Source organism: Astyanax mexicanus, chromosome 5, assembly GCF_023375975.1.
Source record: "Astyanax mexicanus isolate ESR-SI-001 chromosome 5, AstMex3_surface, whole genome shotgun sequence".
Lineage (NCBI taxonomy): Eukaryota > Metazoa > Chordata > Actinopteri > Characiformes > Acestrorhamphidae > Astyanax > Astyanax mexicanus.
Window position 1 is genome coordinate 46,550,843 of NC_064412.1, and position 14,247 is coordinate 46,565,089.

The 14,247-nt window shown below is 37.2% G+C and overlaps 2 protein-coding genes across 2 annotated transcripts in view; one reads left to right on the top strand and one right to left on the bottom strand.

The window, feature by feature from the left end:
* Nucleotides 1-325: 325 nt before the first annotated feature.
* On the bottom strand, nt 326-9,240 carry actl6a (actin-like 6A). The gene is made up of 14 exons (XM_022685320.2): nt 9,041-9,240; nt 7,882-7,958; nt 6,985-7,159; nt 6,555-6,655; nt 5,116-5,213; nt 4,711-4,805; nt 4,310-4,416; nt 4,103-4,192; nt 3,953-4,014; nt 3,701-3,815; nt 2,705-2,785; nt 2,239-2,334; nt 1,875-1,961; nt 326-834 (listed from the first exon to the last, which is right to left on the bottom strand). The coding sequence occupies exons 1-14, from the start codon at nt 9,063-9,065 to the stop codon at nt 754-756; spliced, it is 1,290 nt and encodes a 429-aa protein (XP_022541041.1). The 5' UTR covers nt 9,066-9,240; the 3' UTR covers nt 326-753.
* Nucleotides 9,241-10,865: 1,625 nt separating this feature from the next.
* tmem131 (transmembrane protein 131) overlaps nt 10,866-14,247 on the top strand; it is a 76,388-nt gene continuing 73,006 nt past the window's right edge. Inside the window, exon 1 of the mRNA XM_022685333.2 lies at nt 10,866-11,033. Coding sequence (XP_022541054.2) covers nt 10,907-11,033 — 127 coding nt within the window. The 5' untranslated portion in view covers nt 10,866-10,906. The remainder of the gene's footprint in view (nt 11,034-14,247) is intronic.

Genomic DNA, 14,247 nt, shown 5'->3' on the forward strand with positions numbered 1-14,247 from the left:
TGATGCTTCACCTCTTTAAGTCTATAGGCGTGTCCACCAGGCAGCAATCACTCACCAGGATGTACTCAAAATCAGCCTCTGAGAGCATTTATGTAGGGCATAATCATCATAAGTGTATAATCATTATATTAAATAATCTCAGTGACAACAGGAACTGCAATTATTTCTTGGACAGTGTATTAGCAAAAACAGTTTTTTTATTGTGACAGGCTTACTAACACGATTTATTTATTTAAACCCTCCCCCTTTTGTATGATGGAAGGTTACATCCACCAGGTGGTTGAGAATCTGTAGATGAAAGCAATGTTTGATCATATTCACAACATAGTAACAAAAATCTTTATTTTCAAAACAGCCGATCAATAATTAAAAGCATAAAGAGAATGAGTTTGTGATGAACTCTGTTATAACAGCAGGTATTGCTTCAGGGTATCTGGAACTGTCTGGATCTGCGTCTGTACTAAAACTTTCAACACTTATCTAAAAGCCGAGCGGTGAGAACCGTGTCCCGGAGTGCTGAGCGTGATCTGTAAATACTGAGAGTAGAAAAATGGGGCCGTGGCGTTTATTACAGTTATAAAACAGGAGGTTTAATAAAGCAGGAGATTGATTTCTTAGAGTGAAAGTGAGAGTCCGCATTAGTTCCTGAGAAGATCTCTAAGGAAGAGTTTACTGTCAGGGTTTTTCTTTTTTTGTTGGTTTTTGTTTCGGAAAGGTCAGAAGGTCATTAGTCGATGGAGTGGAGTGGAGTGGTCAAGGACATTTCCGATCCACACACTGCTTCCCTCCCTCCTCATACTCCTGCTTCGAAATCCACATCTGCTGGAACGTCCCCTAAAAAATGAAATAAAGGATGGATTTTATTATTTATAGTTTTTTTTCCCCACAAAAAATACCCTAGATCTGTGACGCGTTTCCTTCAGTTTTAATAACGGCAACTGAACCTGGTACTGCACAGACCAACCACTGCCCAGCTCAGTCAAGACCTAATGCTGGCTGGCTCAGTCAGTATGTTTCAACTGGGCAAAATGTCCTCAAGTGTGTCATAGAGGCAGGTCTAGCAGTCAATAATCACCAAGAGGTACACTACCAAAATGTAGCCTCTGAGAGTCTCTTTAAAGGGCAGGGAGGTGAGCACTTTTACCACCCTCAATAGTGGTTGGTCTGTGCATTTATTGTGCATCTGCTCAACTCCACAATCTCCTACTCTGTAGTGTGTTTTTGTACTGTTTTATTATTAATTATTATTATTATTATTATTTTTTTTTTTTTTTTGAGAAAATGATGAGATAGCACACCCCTAAATTTCCACCAGACTGTGGAAGACTGATGTCAAAGTCAATGATCCATCATGTTGTGAGACTAATAATGCAATCCAGATATCCAGGACTGAAGTAGAATGAATGATACTGGACAGATAATAATCTGCTGCTAGTAGATATTATTTAATGGGAAATAAGAACAGTGTGAATTATCATTTTGCTTAAAACGAAAACATGGCGACACCCCTGTTCCTTACTAGTGTCGCGTAATGCGCCTTAACTTCAGTGCACCTTATGTATGAAAATAGACTTGAAAATAGATGTTTACTGACAGTGCGCCTTATAATACAGTGCGCCTTACAGTGTGGAAAAATACAGTACCAAAATATTTTAAGGCATTTTTGCTATAATGATATAAAAAAATGTTGGCAATATTATTGCATACAATATGATATAGCACACCCTTACTTAACTGTTAAATCAGAAGCCAGTATACTGACATTCAGAGGAGCCTAATATACATGCACAGGCACTGGCTTGCTGTGTACTGCACCATTTCAAATATCATCCCAAATGAATAATCTGCAGATACTATATAGTAGTAATACTTACCAGAGACGCCAGGATAGATCCTCCGATCCAGGCACTGAACCTCCGTTCTACTGTTGTGTTGTTAGCGATTAGCTTCAGACGCATGCTCTGAAAGAGTACAGAGTTTATTTATACTAAGAAAGTATGTGTGCATCACCGTAACATTAAGCACTACGATAAAACTCCTAATGCCCTAAATCACCCAAATGTATGAACATATAATATACACACATATATATTATAAGTGCACACTGAGGAGTACACACTAGTGAATGAGATGCAGGCTGGGACACCGCTATTCCAGAGTGAGAGGGGCAGCTGTATAAAACATGTTTTTCCTGTACACATATAAACACTGCAGATCAGCAGCAGCAGCAGGACTAACCGGCGGGGTTTTCTGTGAGAGCTCTCGGTTTAGACGGTCCGTAAATCCCTGGATCAGAGTGTTCCCTCCCGTTACGATCACACTGCCATACAGACCCTGAAACCACAACACCACAATTACTGATTCCAATACCAGGATTATAATAATAAATTCTTATGATGATGATGATGATGATTATAATGATGTTATCTGAATTTTATACTTCAACTAAATTTCTATGATATTATTACAGGCTAGTACAGTGTAATAAAACAAGCAAAGACAGAGGACAAAAAAACAGACAATAAGTACAATAGACAAAATACAATAATATATGTGTATGCATGATTAACGTGCAGATATGTTATTATAGTAAGTATGTTGCCTAGTGATGTATTGTTCTAAAGTGTATATAAATGTATAGAAATGTTACTGTACACTAAGGCAGTGTATCTGTGATTTATCTGAAAAAAATAGAAGCTCTTACTGGTCGGATATCAATATCACACATGCCGACACTGGTGGTCACGACGTGTCCGACTCCTAGCATGGTGTTCCCTGACAGACCCTGTGAAACACAGAAATGGAGTGAATAAAATAAACATACTGCATTTAATCAAACAGAAAATAAAAAATAATATGAAGTAAAGCTTTACCATAAATGTTTTAAAAATGTTTTAACGTTTAATTAAATTTTCTTTACAGTTTTTGCACATTCTGTAAGGTAACTGTTGTGCATGCTCACACTGGAGTGGCCTCATATTTAGATCTGTGTCTTAGTATCACCACCACAAAGTCTTCACTTTGTTTTTCTTCAGTCATTTAAAGGGTGGACTTGCTGGTGTGTTTCTGATCATTGTCCTGCGGCAGAACCCCTTTACTGAGGCAAGTGGGGTCTGCAGTTCTTTGGATGTTGTTGTGGGGTCTTTTGTGACCTCTTGGATGAGTCGCCGCTGTGCTCTTGGGGTAAATTTTGGGCGGTCGGCCACTCCTGGGAAGGTTCACCACTGTTACACATTTTTGTCATTTGTGGATAAGGGCGCTTACTGGAGTCCCGATACTTTAGAAATGACTTTATATCCTTTCCTAGACTGATAGTTCTTAATTGTATTTTTTTTTTTTCATTTGTTCCTGAATTGGTTTGTATATTGGTATGATGTTCAGCTTTTGAGTAGCTTTGTTTTGTCAGGCAGAGCTTACTTAAGTGATTTCTTGATTGACAACAGGTGTGGCAATAATCAGTCCTGTGTGTGGCTAGAGAAATTGAAGGTATGAAACCACAACGCTTTTTTACACAAAGGCCATTTATGTTTGAACTTCTTTCTCCCTTAATAATAAAAGCTTATTTCAAAAACTGCGTTTTGTGTTTACTTGTGTTGTGCATGCTAAAAATAAAGAAATCATGGGGCAAACACTTTTTCAAACCACTGTACAAATATATTGTGTAGCTCTAATGTGAAGGACGTTGACGAAGAGTATTTACCTTTGCATTTGAAGGGTCAAAAAGACCCTCAGGGATCTTCAGTCTTTCAGCTCCAAAATCACAGTTATACCCATTCGGCAGCTCATAATGAACTGTGGGCATCTGAGCAGCTACCCTGTATCAAAAATCAGTACAAATAACTTACACACATTGCTCTTCTTCTAGCAACAGAACTAATTATTGTGTTCAGTATTAAATACATATTAAGACAGTCTACCACGGTCCAGTGCGGAGAGGAAAGAAAGTACGTACTGTTCATCGTAAGGAGAATCCGAGACCTGCAGCACAGAGGCCTGGAAATCCTGAATCACCGTCTGCAGGAAACAGCACCATTAATCACAATAAAAACAGATGTAATTGTACTATTTTGTAACTGTTTATTATGGTTATTACAGTGCATACATTACACATGTAGTTATGCCACGATCGCGTGACCTGAGGTAGTTTCTCTTTCTTCTTCCAGCTTGCCTGCGACCCCTCCCGTACCGAATCCTAAAACAATAAAACTCTACTGTTAGTGGCTAATTTTAGCAACATGAACTAGAAAAGGGTTCTAAACATTTAATACTAAACATTAAAAGTTATACATTCGGTTACAACCGGCTTCACCTTTGATGCGATCATATACGGAGGAACAATTTCAACGCTTAACTCCTGGAACAGCTCCCGACACTGCATGCTCATAAAATCACCTGCGAGAGGAGACTTAACAATACCTGTAAACAATAAAATCACACATCATCAGCGCTGATCAGGACCAGTACAACCAGCCGTGCGAGATCAGGACAGCAACGGCATTAATTATTAAATCACATCATTAGACTGATCGACAGAAATGTTGCAATTGGAACTCTGCTCAATAACAGTGCACAGAGGAGTACTTACAAATCTGAAAAAAGTAACAAAAAAAATATCATACATACATAAATAAAGAAAGCAGTACAGGTTACACACTAGCTCCAGTGACACACCACAAATATACTTTATCACTCCTCAGAAATGACACTTACCCTGCTGCAGAACATAGCCGTCGTGCACTGGAATGGCAGTTGTGTGTGTGGCACCGCTATCTAATACTAAGCCAGTGGAGCGTCCGTTAGCAAACCTGGAATAATTCCAGTTAAGGAAGATATTACACATCCTATTTTTATTGTTTTAACTATGTGTGATATTTAGGGATACACTGAACATTTTGCCAAACAAAAAAAAAATAATAATAAAAAAAGGACTTTAGGTATAAAAAGAATTAGAAATGTATACCAAATCTTAAAAGCCATACTAAATTACATTTCAGTTATGTAATTCATGCAATGGGGAAAAAAGAGGCTAAAATAACCTGTGGGGAAAACTGCGTTTAATATTCAGCCGAATGTTTTATTACATTTTTTTGCCAATAATATTGTGGGAAAGGATACGCGGAGAGCACGGCCGTTTTACACAGAAAGAAAGCAGGAATGTTGTAATGTTCAAACATGAGCTCCGTCAGCTTCTCTCTCTTTGCCCGAGTGTTCCACTGCACACACACAAAACAAACAGGTCAGCTGATAGCACATGTACTCGAGATACTCAGTGCTACAAAGCACTACACAGTCCTGTAGAAGCGAAAGTGTAGGCAATGATGTAGTTGCTTATGAAGGTGATAGTCTAGTCAAGTAGGTAGTAATGTAGCAGTAATGTAGTGTAGTCAGTAAAGTAGGTAGTAATGTAGCAGGTAATGTAGGTAGTAATGTAGCAGGTAATGTAGTGTAGTCAGTAATGTAGGTAGTAATGTAGCAGGTAATGTAGTGTAGTCAGTAAAGTAGGTAGTAATGTAGCAGGTAATGTAGTGTAGTCAGTAAAGTAGGTAGTAATGTAGCAGGTAATGTAGTGTAGTCAGTAAAGTAGGTAGTAATGTAGCAGGTAATGTAGTGTAGTCAGTAAAGTAGGTAGTAATGTAGCAGGTAATGTAGTGTAGTCAGTAAAGTAGGTAGTAATGTAGCAGGTAATGTAGTGTAGTCAGTAAGGTAGGTAGTAATGTAGCATGTAATGTAGTGTAGTCAGTAAAGTAAGTAGTAATGTAGCAGTAATGTAGTGTAGTCAGTAAAGTAGGTAGTAATGTAGCAGGTAATGTAGTGTAGTCAGTAAAGTAGGTAGTAATGTAGCATGTAATGTAGTGTAGTCAGTAAAGTAGGTAGTAATGTAGCAGGTAATGTAGTGTAGTCAGTAAAGTAGGTAGTAATGTAGCATGTAATGTAGTGTAGTCAGTAAAGTAAGTAGTAATGTAGCAGTAATGTAGTGTAGTCAGTAAAGTAGGTAGTAATGTAGCAGGTAATGTAGTGTAGTCAGTAAAGTAGGTAGTAATGTAGCATGTAATGTAGTGTAGTCAGTAAAGTAGGTAGTAATGTAGCAGGTAATGTAGTGTAGTCAGTAAAGTAGGTAGTAATGTAGCAGGTAATGTAGTGTAGTCAGTAAAGTAGGTAGTAATGTAGCAGCAATGTAGTGTAGTCAGTAAAGTAGGTAGTAATGTAGCAGGTAATGTAGTGTAGTCAGTAAAGTAGGTAGTAATGTAGCAGGTAAATGTAGTGTAGTCAGTAAAGTAAGTAGTAATGTAGCAGGTAATGTAGTGTAGTCGGTAAGGTAGGTAGTAATGTAGCAGTAATGTAGTGTAGTCAGTAAAGTAGGTAGTAATGTAGCAGGTAATGTAGTGTAGTCAGTAAAGTAAGTAGTAATGAAGCAGGTAATGTAGTGTAGTTAGTAAAGTGAGCAGTAATGTATTGTAGTGAGTAAAGTAGGTGGTAATGTAGCAGGTAATGTAGTTTAGGCAGTAATGTAGGTGGTTATGAAGGTGGTAGTGCATGCAGGGGGAGTGGCTTACCGAAGCCTCTGACATGAGGACGGGGTGCAGGCTGGGTTCTGATTTGAAGTGCATTTTGTAGGTGTGGTCCAGGATGGCCTGAAAGCTGTCCCAGTCCTCAACTACCAAAAACATCACAAAGTATTTTTATTTGCACAAATGTATATGGTACAAACATTTAGCTACTATATCTATGAACCTGTATGTATATATGTATATGAACCTGTGTGTTTTTTTCTTTGGTAAAAATCAGATGCAGTGTTTAATAAACAGTGCAGCTGCTTGTTTGATGTATATGATATTAAACTCCTGAATTATGATATTAAACTGATATTATGATATTATATGATATTAAACTCCTGAATTATGATATTAAACTGATATGATATTATATGATATTAAACTCCTGAATTATGTTTGAACAGATGCAGTAGATGTAATAAACACTCACTCATGCCGTTTTTGAGTGGAGACATGACCTCCATATTTTCCCGTGGAACTCTGAGCTGGTTGGTATCGATGAAGTACGTCGTCCCGCTCTGCTTCCCCTTCTCCCCATCTGTCTCCATCGGAGTGCTGCCATCCTCCCGGTCCAGTGTCACCCCAATCACAGTCGGGAAATCAGCCTGAAATCACAGCGATTAATTCAAGTTATAGTTCATTTTACTCAGGTAGTCTAGTATAGATGTATTTTTGAGAATGAAAGTGGTGGAACTTTGAAGTAAAAGCAATCAACAAAGATAAGAAGAAAAGTCATGGGAGAGCAGTATGTAAATTGATTATTAAGTGTTGCCTCAGAGGGTGGCTTGTCGACACCAACACCTGTATAAGCTGTGAGGTGTTCTCTTGTGAGTGCGGTTGATCGTGGATGTAGATTGACACACACTACAAGTTACTTTCACATAAGCTGAGGCACCGTGTAGGTCTACATTTTCCACAGTGTTAATTTTATCCACAACAAAGGTGTGACATGGTTTTTAATAAAGGACTGTTAGGCTCTAAAACTAATGTTGAGATATCAGATGTGAAACTAATACTGAGATTAACAACAGTACTTATGGGTTGCTTTAAAATTTTCAAAATTGCTATAAAACGTTCCTAAAAACATTCCTAAAGAAAAAATCCCATATAAGACAGTACAGACCATGTGATCACGAAAATGCATTTATTTTACACAAGTCCACGGGAAAATGTGATTAATTACATGTGAAATCTCCTGGAAGCAACTGTTGGTTATTGTTACAAACAATAACTTGTACTGGATGTCAGAACTGTAACAAAACTACTGTCCAGTATGTATAGACTTTACAGTGTTTCTCTCAGGTGTACAGACTGAACTCCTGCTTACCTTGGGACAGTCCTCTCCGGCATATCCGGCCCTCACTGAGTATGATCCGATATCAAACACCAGCGCTCCCACTTCATCTGTTCAATAAAATAATATGACAAAAGATAAACAACTTTCATAAACCAGAAAACACAAACACATTGAGAGAAATATCCAGTACTGGTCCTGCACTCATCCAGATAAACAAGGAACATAGCAGTTTACAAAGCTACACCAACGGATCATTTTATTGCACACAACACCCTATATTAATAATAATCTCAACATATTTGGACACCCTTCCTCATTGAGTTTTTTTTCTTGAGCTGTATTATTTTATATATTGTACATTAATATCAAAGGCTTCACAAATTTGAAAGAACACAGACAGAGTTTAGTAAACAGTAAAGTGTTAGTCCTATACAATCAAAACCTGTCCTAAACCAAACTGGTTCTGGATATGTTTTGGATGAGTTGAAGTACAGAGGGAAAAAAAAGCAGATGAGCTCAGCTCTTCTGAAACTCCTTCAGGACTGTTAAATATAAAATATGAAACGTACTCTAGTATATTTAACACATTTTTTTTTTACTTTTTATTACACAAGTCCATATGTGTTCTATCATCATTCTGATATCTAAAAATCTACAATGTGAAAAAAAACACATTTAATGAGGAGGAGCATATCCAAACTTTAATGACTGATACTGAAACTCTAAGTATTACTCCGTAGCTTAAAGTGACAGTCTGTACATTTTTGGTAAGAATCTGTAAATGAACTATTTGCTAAAAAGTACTTTTAAAACCTTTTTTTTTGTGAATAATTTTTTACCTTATTTTTATAATTGTAATATAGTAACAAAGTGCTTTATTATTACTGTTATTATTATTGGGGTTAGATTACTCTGCGGTAACTGAACCTCTTAGTAAATGAAGTTTCCAGAGAGTATCATGATAAAAACACATAAGAAGCACATACGAAGAACTCACTATATATACTGATACAGATAACCGTAACGATTGTAGTGTTCCAGGTTAACTATAACTTGCAATAATATAATGAGCTGATTTAAATATCTCTGTGTGTGTGTGTGTGTGTATATATATATAACAGTATATATCTGTAGCACTGATGCCGTGTTAAGGTTTAGATCAGCGCGTCTCTCATTCATATTCTCTCACCTCCTCCATAAACTCCGCCGCTCATCCTCTCCGCAGTCTCTCAGTGTATTAATAATAACGCAGCGCTGCCTCTGATTATGATAATAATGTAAATTTGCTGCTGATCCGGATCCGCTTCTTTATTAAACTCTAAATTCAGAACAACAAAGGAACCGGAGCCGTCCTGCCTCCGCGCGCCGCGCAGCACCGACACTGAGTCTCACCCACAGCTCCACAGCGCCCCCGCTCGCACCGGAGGACCAACCGCTCCTCACTGAATCCAGCTCTAAAACTCTTTATTACAATATTATATAATATAATACTCCCTGTACCATTCTCTCTATATTACACTCTGTATACCATATTCTCTATACTATATTCTCTATACTAAACTCTCTATACTGCACTCTCTATACAATAATCTCTATATCATACTGTCTATACCATACTCTACACCATACTCTCTGTACCATACTCTCTATCCCATTCTCTCTATACCGCACTCTCTATACCACACTCTATAAACCATACTCTATATACCACACTCTCTATACCATACTCTCTATACCATACTCTGTATACCATACTCTATCCCGCACTCTCTATACCGCACTCTTTATACCACACTCTATATACCACACTCTCTACACCATACTCTATATACCATACTCTCTATACCATACTCTGTATACCATTCTCTGTATACCATACTCTATCCCACACTCTCTATACCGCACTCTCTATACAGCACTCTCTATACCACACTCTATATACCATACTCTCTATACCACACTCTATATACCATACTCTATATACCATACTCTCTATACCACACTCTATATACCATACTCTATATAACATACTCTATATACCAGACTCTCTATACCATACTCTCTATATCATACTCTTTATACCAAACTCTTTATACCAATCTCTCTATACCATACTCTCTTTACCATAATCTCTTTACCATACTGACACCATTTTATAAAAAACTGTAAAAAATAAATACAAAGCAGGACAAACATTTTACTCAAGGTTTTTAAACCTTCTGGTTATGTCACTGCAACATCACCTGTGTCGCAGGTGTTTTAATTTTTAGTTTTGGAAATGTTATTAAAAATAAATAAAAATGTTCTAATAACAATGTGATGCAAATTATACATTATATTTGTGTAACATTACAGATTAACCTGTAACCTTTTCAAAATGTTCCTATAAGTTACATGTGATCTAAACCTCTAAACATTCTTATAACGTTCTCTGGAAACTATATAAATAATTATACCGTACCAGTCAAACGTTTAGACATACCTTTTTTCATTCAATGTGTTTTCTTTCTTTGTATGATTATTTTACATTGTAAATTTGATACTGAAAATATTAAAGCTAGACAAATAGGAACACAAGTTAAACAAACCAGAATATGTTTTATAATTTAGATTAATCTAAGTAGCACATTTGAATTGGAGGACAGATCTGCTCACTCTTCATATTTTAATCTCAGTGTCTACATGAGGGAGAGTCGCTTGGAATAGTCTTGAAGGAGTTCCTGGAGGTGCTGAACAATAGTTGCTGCTTTTCCTTCACGCTGTGAAGCTCCAGCTCATCCCAAATCCTAAATCGCAGATGATCAGGTTTAGGACAGGGGATTGTGGAGGACAAACACTTTTAAATGTTTTCTCCATATAATTATATTAATGTACAATGTAGAAAATAAATTAAATATAGAAATAAAGGTATACCCGCTGTACCACCCTTGTCCGCAGAGTGGCTCCCCTGTGCTCACTTTTGGATCAGCATGCAAACAGTCACACACATATACACACACACACACACACACACACACACACACACACACACAGATAGTGATAGAGAAACAGCAGCATGGCGAGCGAAGAGAGAGCAGCACAGAGTTCCTCACATCCACCCAGATCAAAGTCAGCCTCCTGCATGGGGATCCTGCGCCTTTTATTTATTGCAGTAATCCATGTGGCGCAGGCCAACAAGCAAGGTAATTTAGCTGATTCATTCATAATCTGCGGCTGACTTTAATGTGTGTTTGGTTCTGGTGGTTCGGTTTCCCCCTAATGTTTGCTGGCTGTCTAGCTGGCTGCTTAGAGGTGGCAGATCCATTGCGAGAAAGTGAAAATACGTAGATCCAGATCCGAAGAGTGTAACTCCGGTCCTGGATTTTGCTCCGACTGTCTGGACGGCTCTGCTGCAGCTGGGGCTGCAGCAGAGCCGTGCAAGCAGTCGGAGCAAAATCCCGGTGCGGTTTTGGGTTTCTAAGGTCCGGATCTGGATTTGCAACAACTTAGCATTTTCTGGAGCTTGCTGCTTGTTTACTTTTTCTTAGCTTAGAATCCACTTAATTTTAAGTGATTAATTCGAGTTAAGGCACTCTTACATCTCCTGGCACTATCTTTAATTCGGAGTCACCTTAAACAAGTCGTTTTACCTCAGATTTAACTCAGACTTTGAAGAATTTGCTAGCCAGTTAACAAAATAGCGTTAGCTAACCTACCTAACACCAGCTATATCCCCGTTAGCTAGATAGCTATTAGCATTAGCTTGCATATATTAGCTATTCGTGTCTGTGGTAATATAACTAGACAAAGTGATACGCTTTGTAAAATTAAACGCTTTTAAGTTTGGGGACGTTAGTGTTTCTCACAGAAGTTGGCAGTTAGATGGTTTTCTGTTTGCTAAGCTAAGCTAGTTAAGTTATTTAGCTCGGTGGCTTTAGCTAAGGTTAGCCTAGCCTAGCCATTAGCTGTGTAGTTAGCTTAGCTAGCTGCCAGAGTTCAGGCCTGTGTTGTCAGCAGTGACATGTCATGTCAGGCAACTTGGCAAAGGTAGGCGGAGGTCACTGAAAAGAGTCCTGATTTGAGGTTTAAATCCGTTTTTTTGTCAGTTTGTGTAACATTAGTTAAGTTAGGCTTCTTATAAAATACAACTCTGGCTAAATTTTTAAATAGCAAATAGATTTAGCTATTTATAGGTAAATGTTTGAGTAAAATTAACATTGTTGTTTTATTCTATGAACTACGCACAACATTTCTCCCAAATTCCAAATAAAAATATCATTTCAAATGTCATTTAGCGCATTTATTTGCTGAAAATAAGAAATGGCTGAAATAACAAAAAAAGATACAGACCTCAAATAATGCAAAGTTTATATTCATAAAATTTTAAGAGTTCATAAATCAATATTTGGTTTTAATCACAGTTTTCATGCATCTTGGCATATTTGCCTCCACCAGACTTAGACACTGCTTTTGGAAAACTTTATGCCACTACTGGTGCAAAATAAGCAATCAGTTCAGTCTGCTTTGATGACTTGTGATCATCCATCTTCCTCTTGATTATATTCCAGAGGTTTATAATTTGGTAAAATCAAATAAACGTATACATTTTAAGTGATCTCTTATTTTTTTTTTCCAGAGTTTCTGTACAGGCTGTTGGCTGCAGGCTTTCTGATAAGCTTGTTGTGTTAAACATGGAGTTATCAATACTGCTGCAAATTCATCAAGATTGGACATGTGGTGTTTGTCATTCGATTAATTCAATCTATAGTAATTTCCCAGAATTTAGTAGAAAGATTTTCCTAAACATTAGAGGCAGTAATCCAGCGAAAGCAGGTTAAACACTAGTTCTGGTTTAAAGGTTTTTCTTATGGTACTTGTTTTGGTAAAGTTAATCTTTTTCTAAAATATATAAAATAGCTGTATAGTTATCAGTCTGGCTGGAGTTCAGCGAAAGTTAAGGTTGGGAATGGTTGTCATCGTTGAATGCCATCAAATCCTCACAGCAATGTTTTAAAATCCAGTAGAAAGCCTTTCCTTGACCGTAGAGATGGATACTCCAACACGAGGAACATAAACACCTTCTAACCCGTCCTAATTGTTGTGTAACTTTTTATGTTAGTGAAGTTAATCTTCTTATAAAATACATAATATAGCTGTAGAGTTGTCTGTTTGAATTTTGGCTGGAGTTGACAAACACAGCAAGAGTTGAGGATGATGTGGGGAGTGGTTGTCATCGTTGAATATTCTCACAGCAATGTTTCAAAATCCAATAGAAAGCCTTTTCCGAACAGTACAGACAGTAACTCCAACATGAGCCGGATAAACTCATTTTTTCTTCTGGGAAACCTGGAATTAACAATACTACCTCAAATACAACATGTTAGGAATGAGGTGTAGTGGTTATCCTTGCTGAATGCATTGAAATCCTAACTTGCATGTATTTTGATAAGTTTATTGTATTATACTCGCAGTTAACAAAACTACTGCAAATACAGTAACAGTTGTAAAGTATTGTGGTTGTCATTGCTGAATGCAGACAAATCTAAAAACTATAACTATATATGTACAGTCTCTTGGCTGCAGGCTTTCTGATAAGCTGATTGTTTTAAACATGGAGTGAAATATATAATATAGCTGTAGCTATAGTCTGTTTGAGTTGAGGATGAGGTGAGGAGTGGTTGCCATAGTTGAGTATACTTACAGCAGTGTTCCAAATCTAGTAGAAAGCTTACCAGTCCCGATTAGAGGATAAATCTCAACTCTGTTTTTGTGTTGCTTTGAGTCAAGTTAGTCTAATGAAAATAATTGATAGTAGATTTTAGTTGAGTTTCTCTTCTTATAAAGTATACAATATAGCCGCATAATCATCATTCTGTTGGCTGCATGCTTTCCGATAAACGTTTATTGTATTAACCCTACTACAAATACAGTAGGAATTGTAGATGAGATGGGGAGTGGTTGTCCTTGTTGAATGCACCTAAATTCTCACAGCAGTGTTGTAAAATCTAGTAAAAAATATTTCCTTGACAGTAGAGACAGTTACTCCAACTAAAGCAGGATGTTTGCTACAGGCTTTTTGGTGTGTTAAACCTGGAAACTGGACAGTAGAAACAGTTACTCCACCAAAAGCACCATCAACTCTTGTAATACCTTGTAATTTTAGAAGAAGTGGTAAATAAGCAGGCATCCATATAATGTCCATCTGGAAAATTTGTTTCAATGTTTCTCCATTGATTTTGAATGGTCTAAGATTGTATAAGGTGGAACAGGTAGTGGATGAAATGGTGGAATAATTTATTACAAACAATGACTTAAATTCACATGGTGGTAGTTTTCCAGACAGGGATTGAGCCTGCTACACAGCATTTTGAATAGAGAGTTTTTATGGAAAGGAAAATATTTAATGCGAGTCCAGAA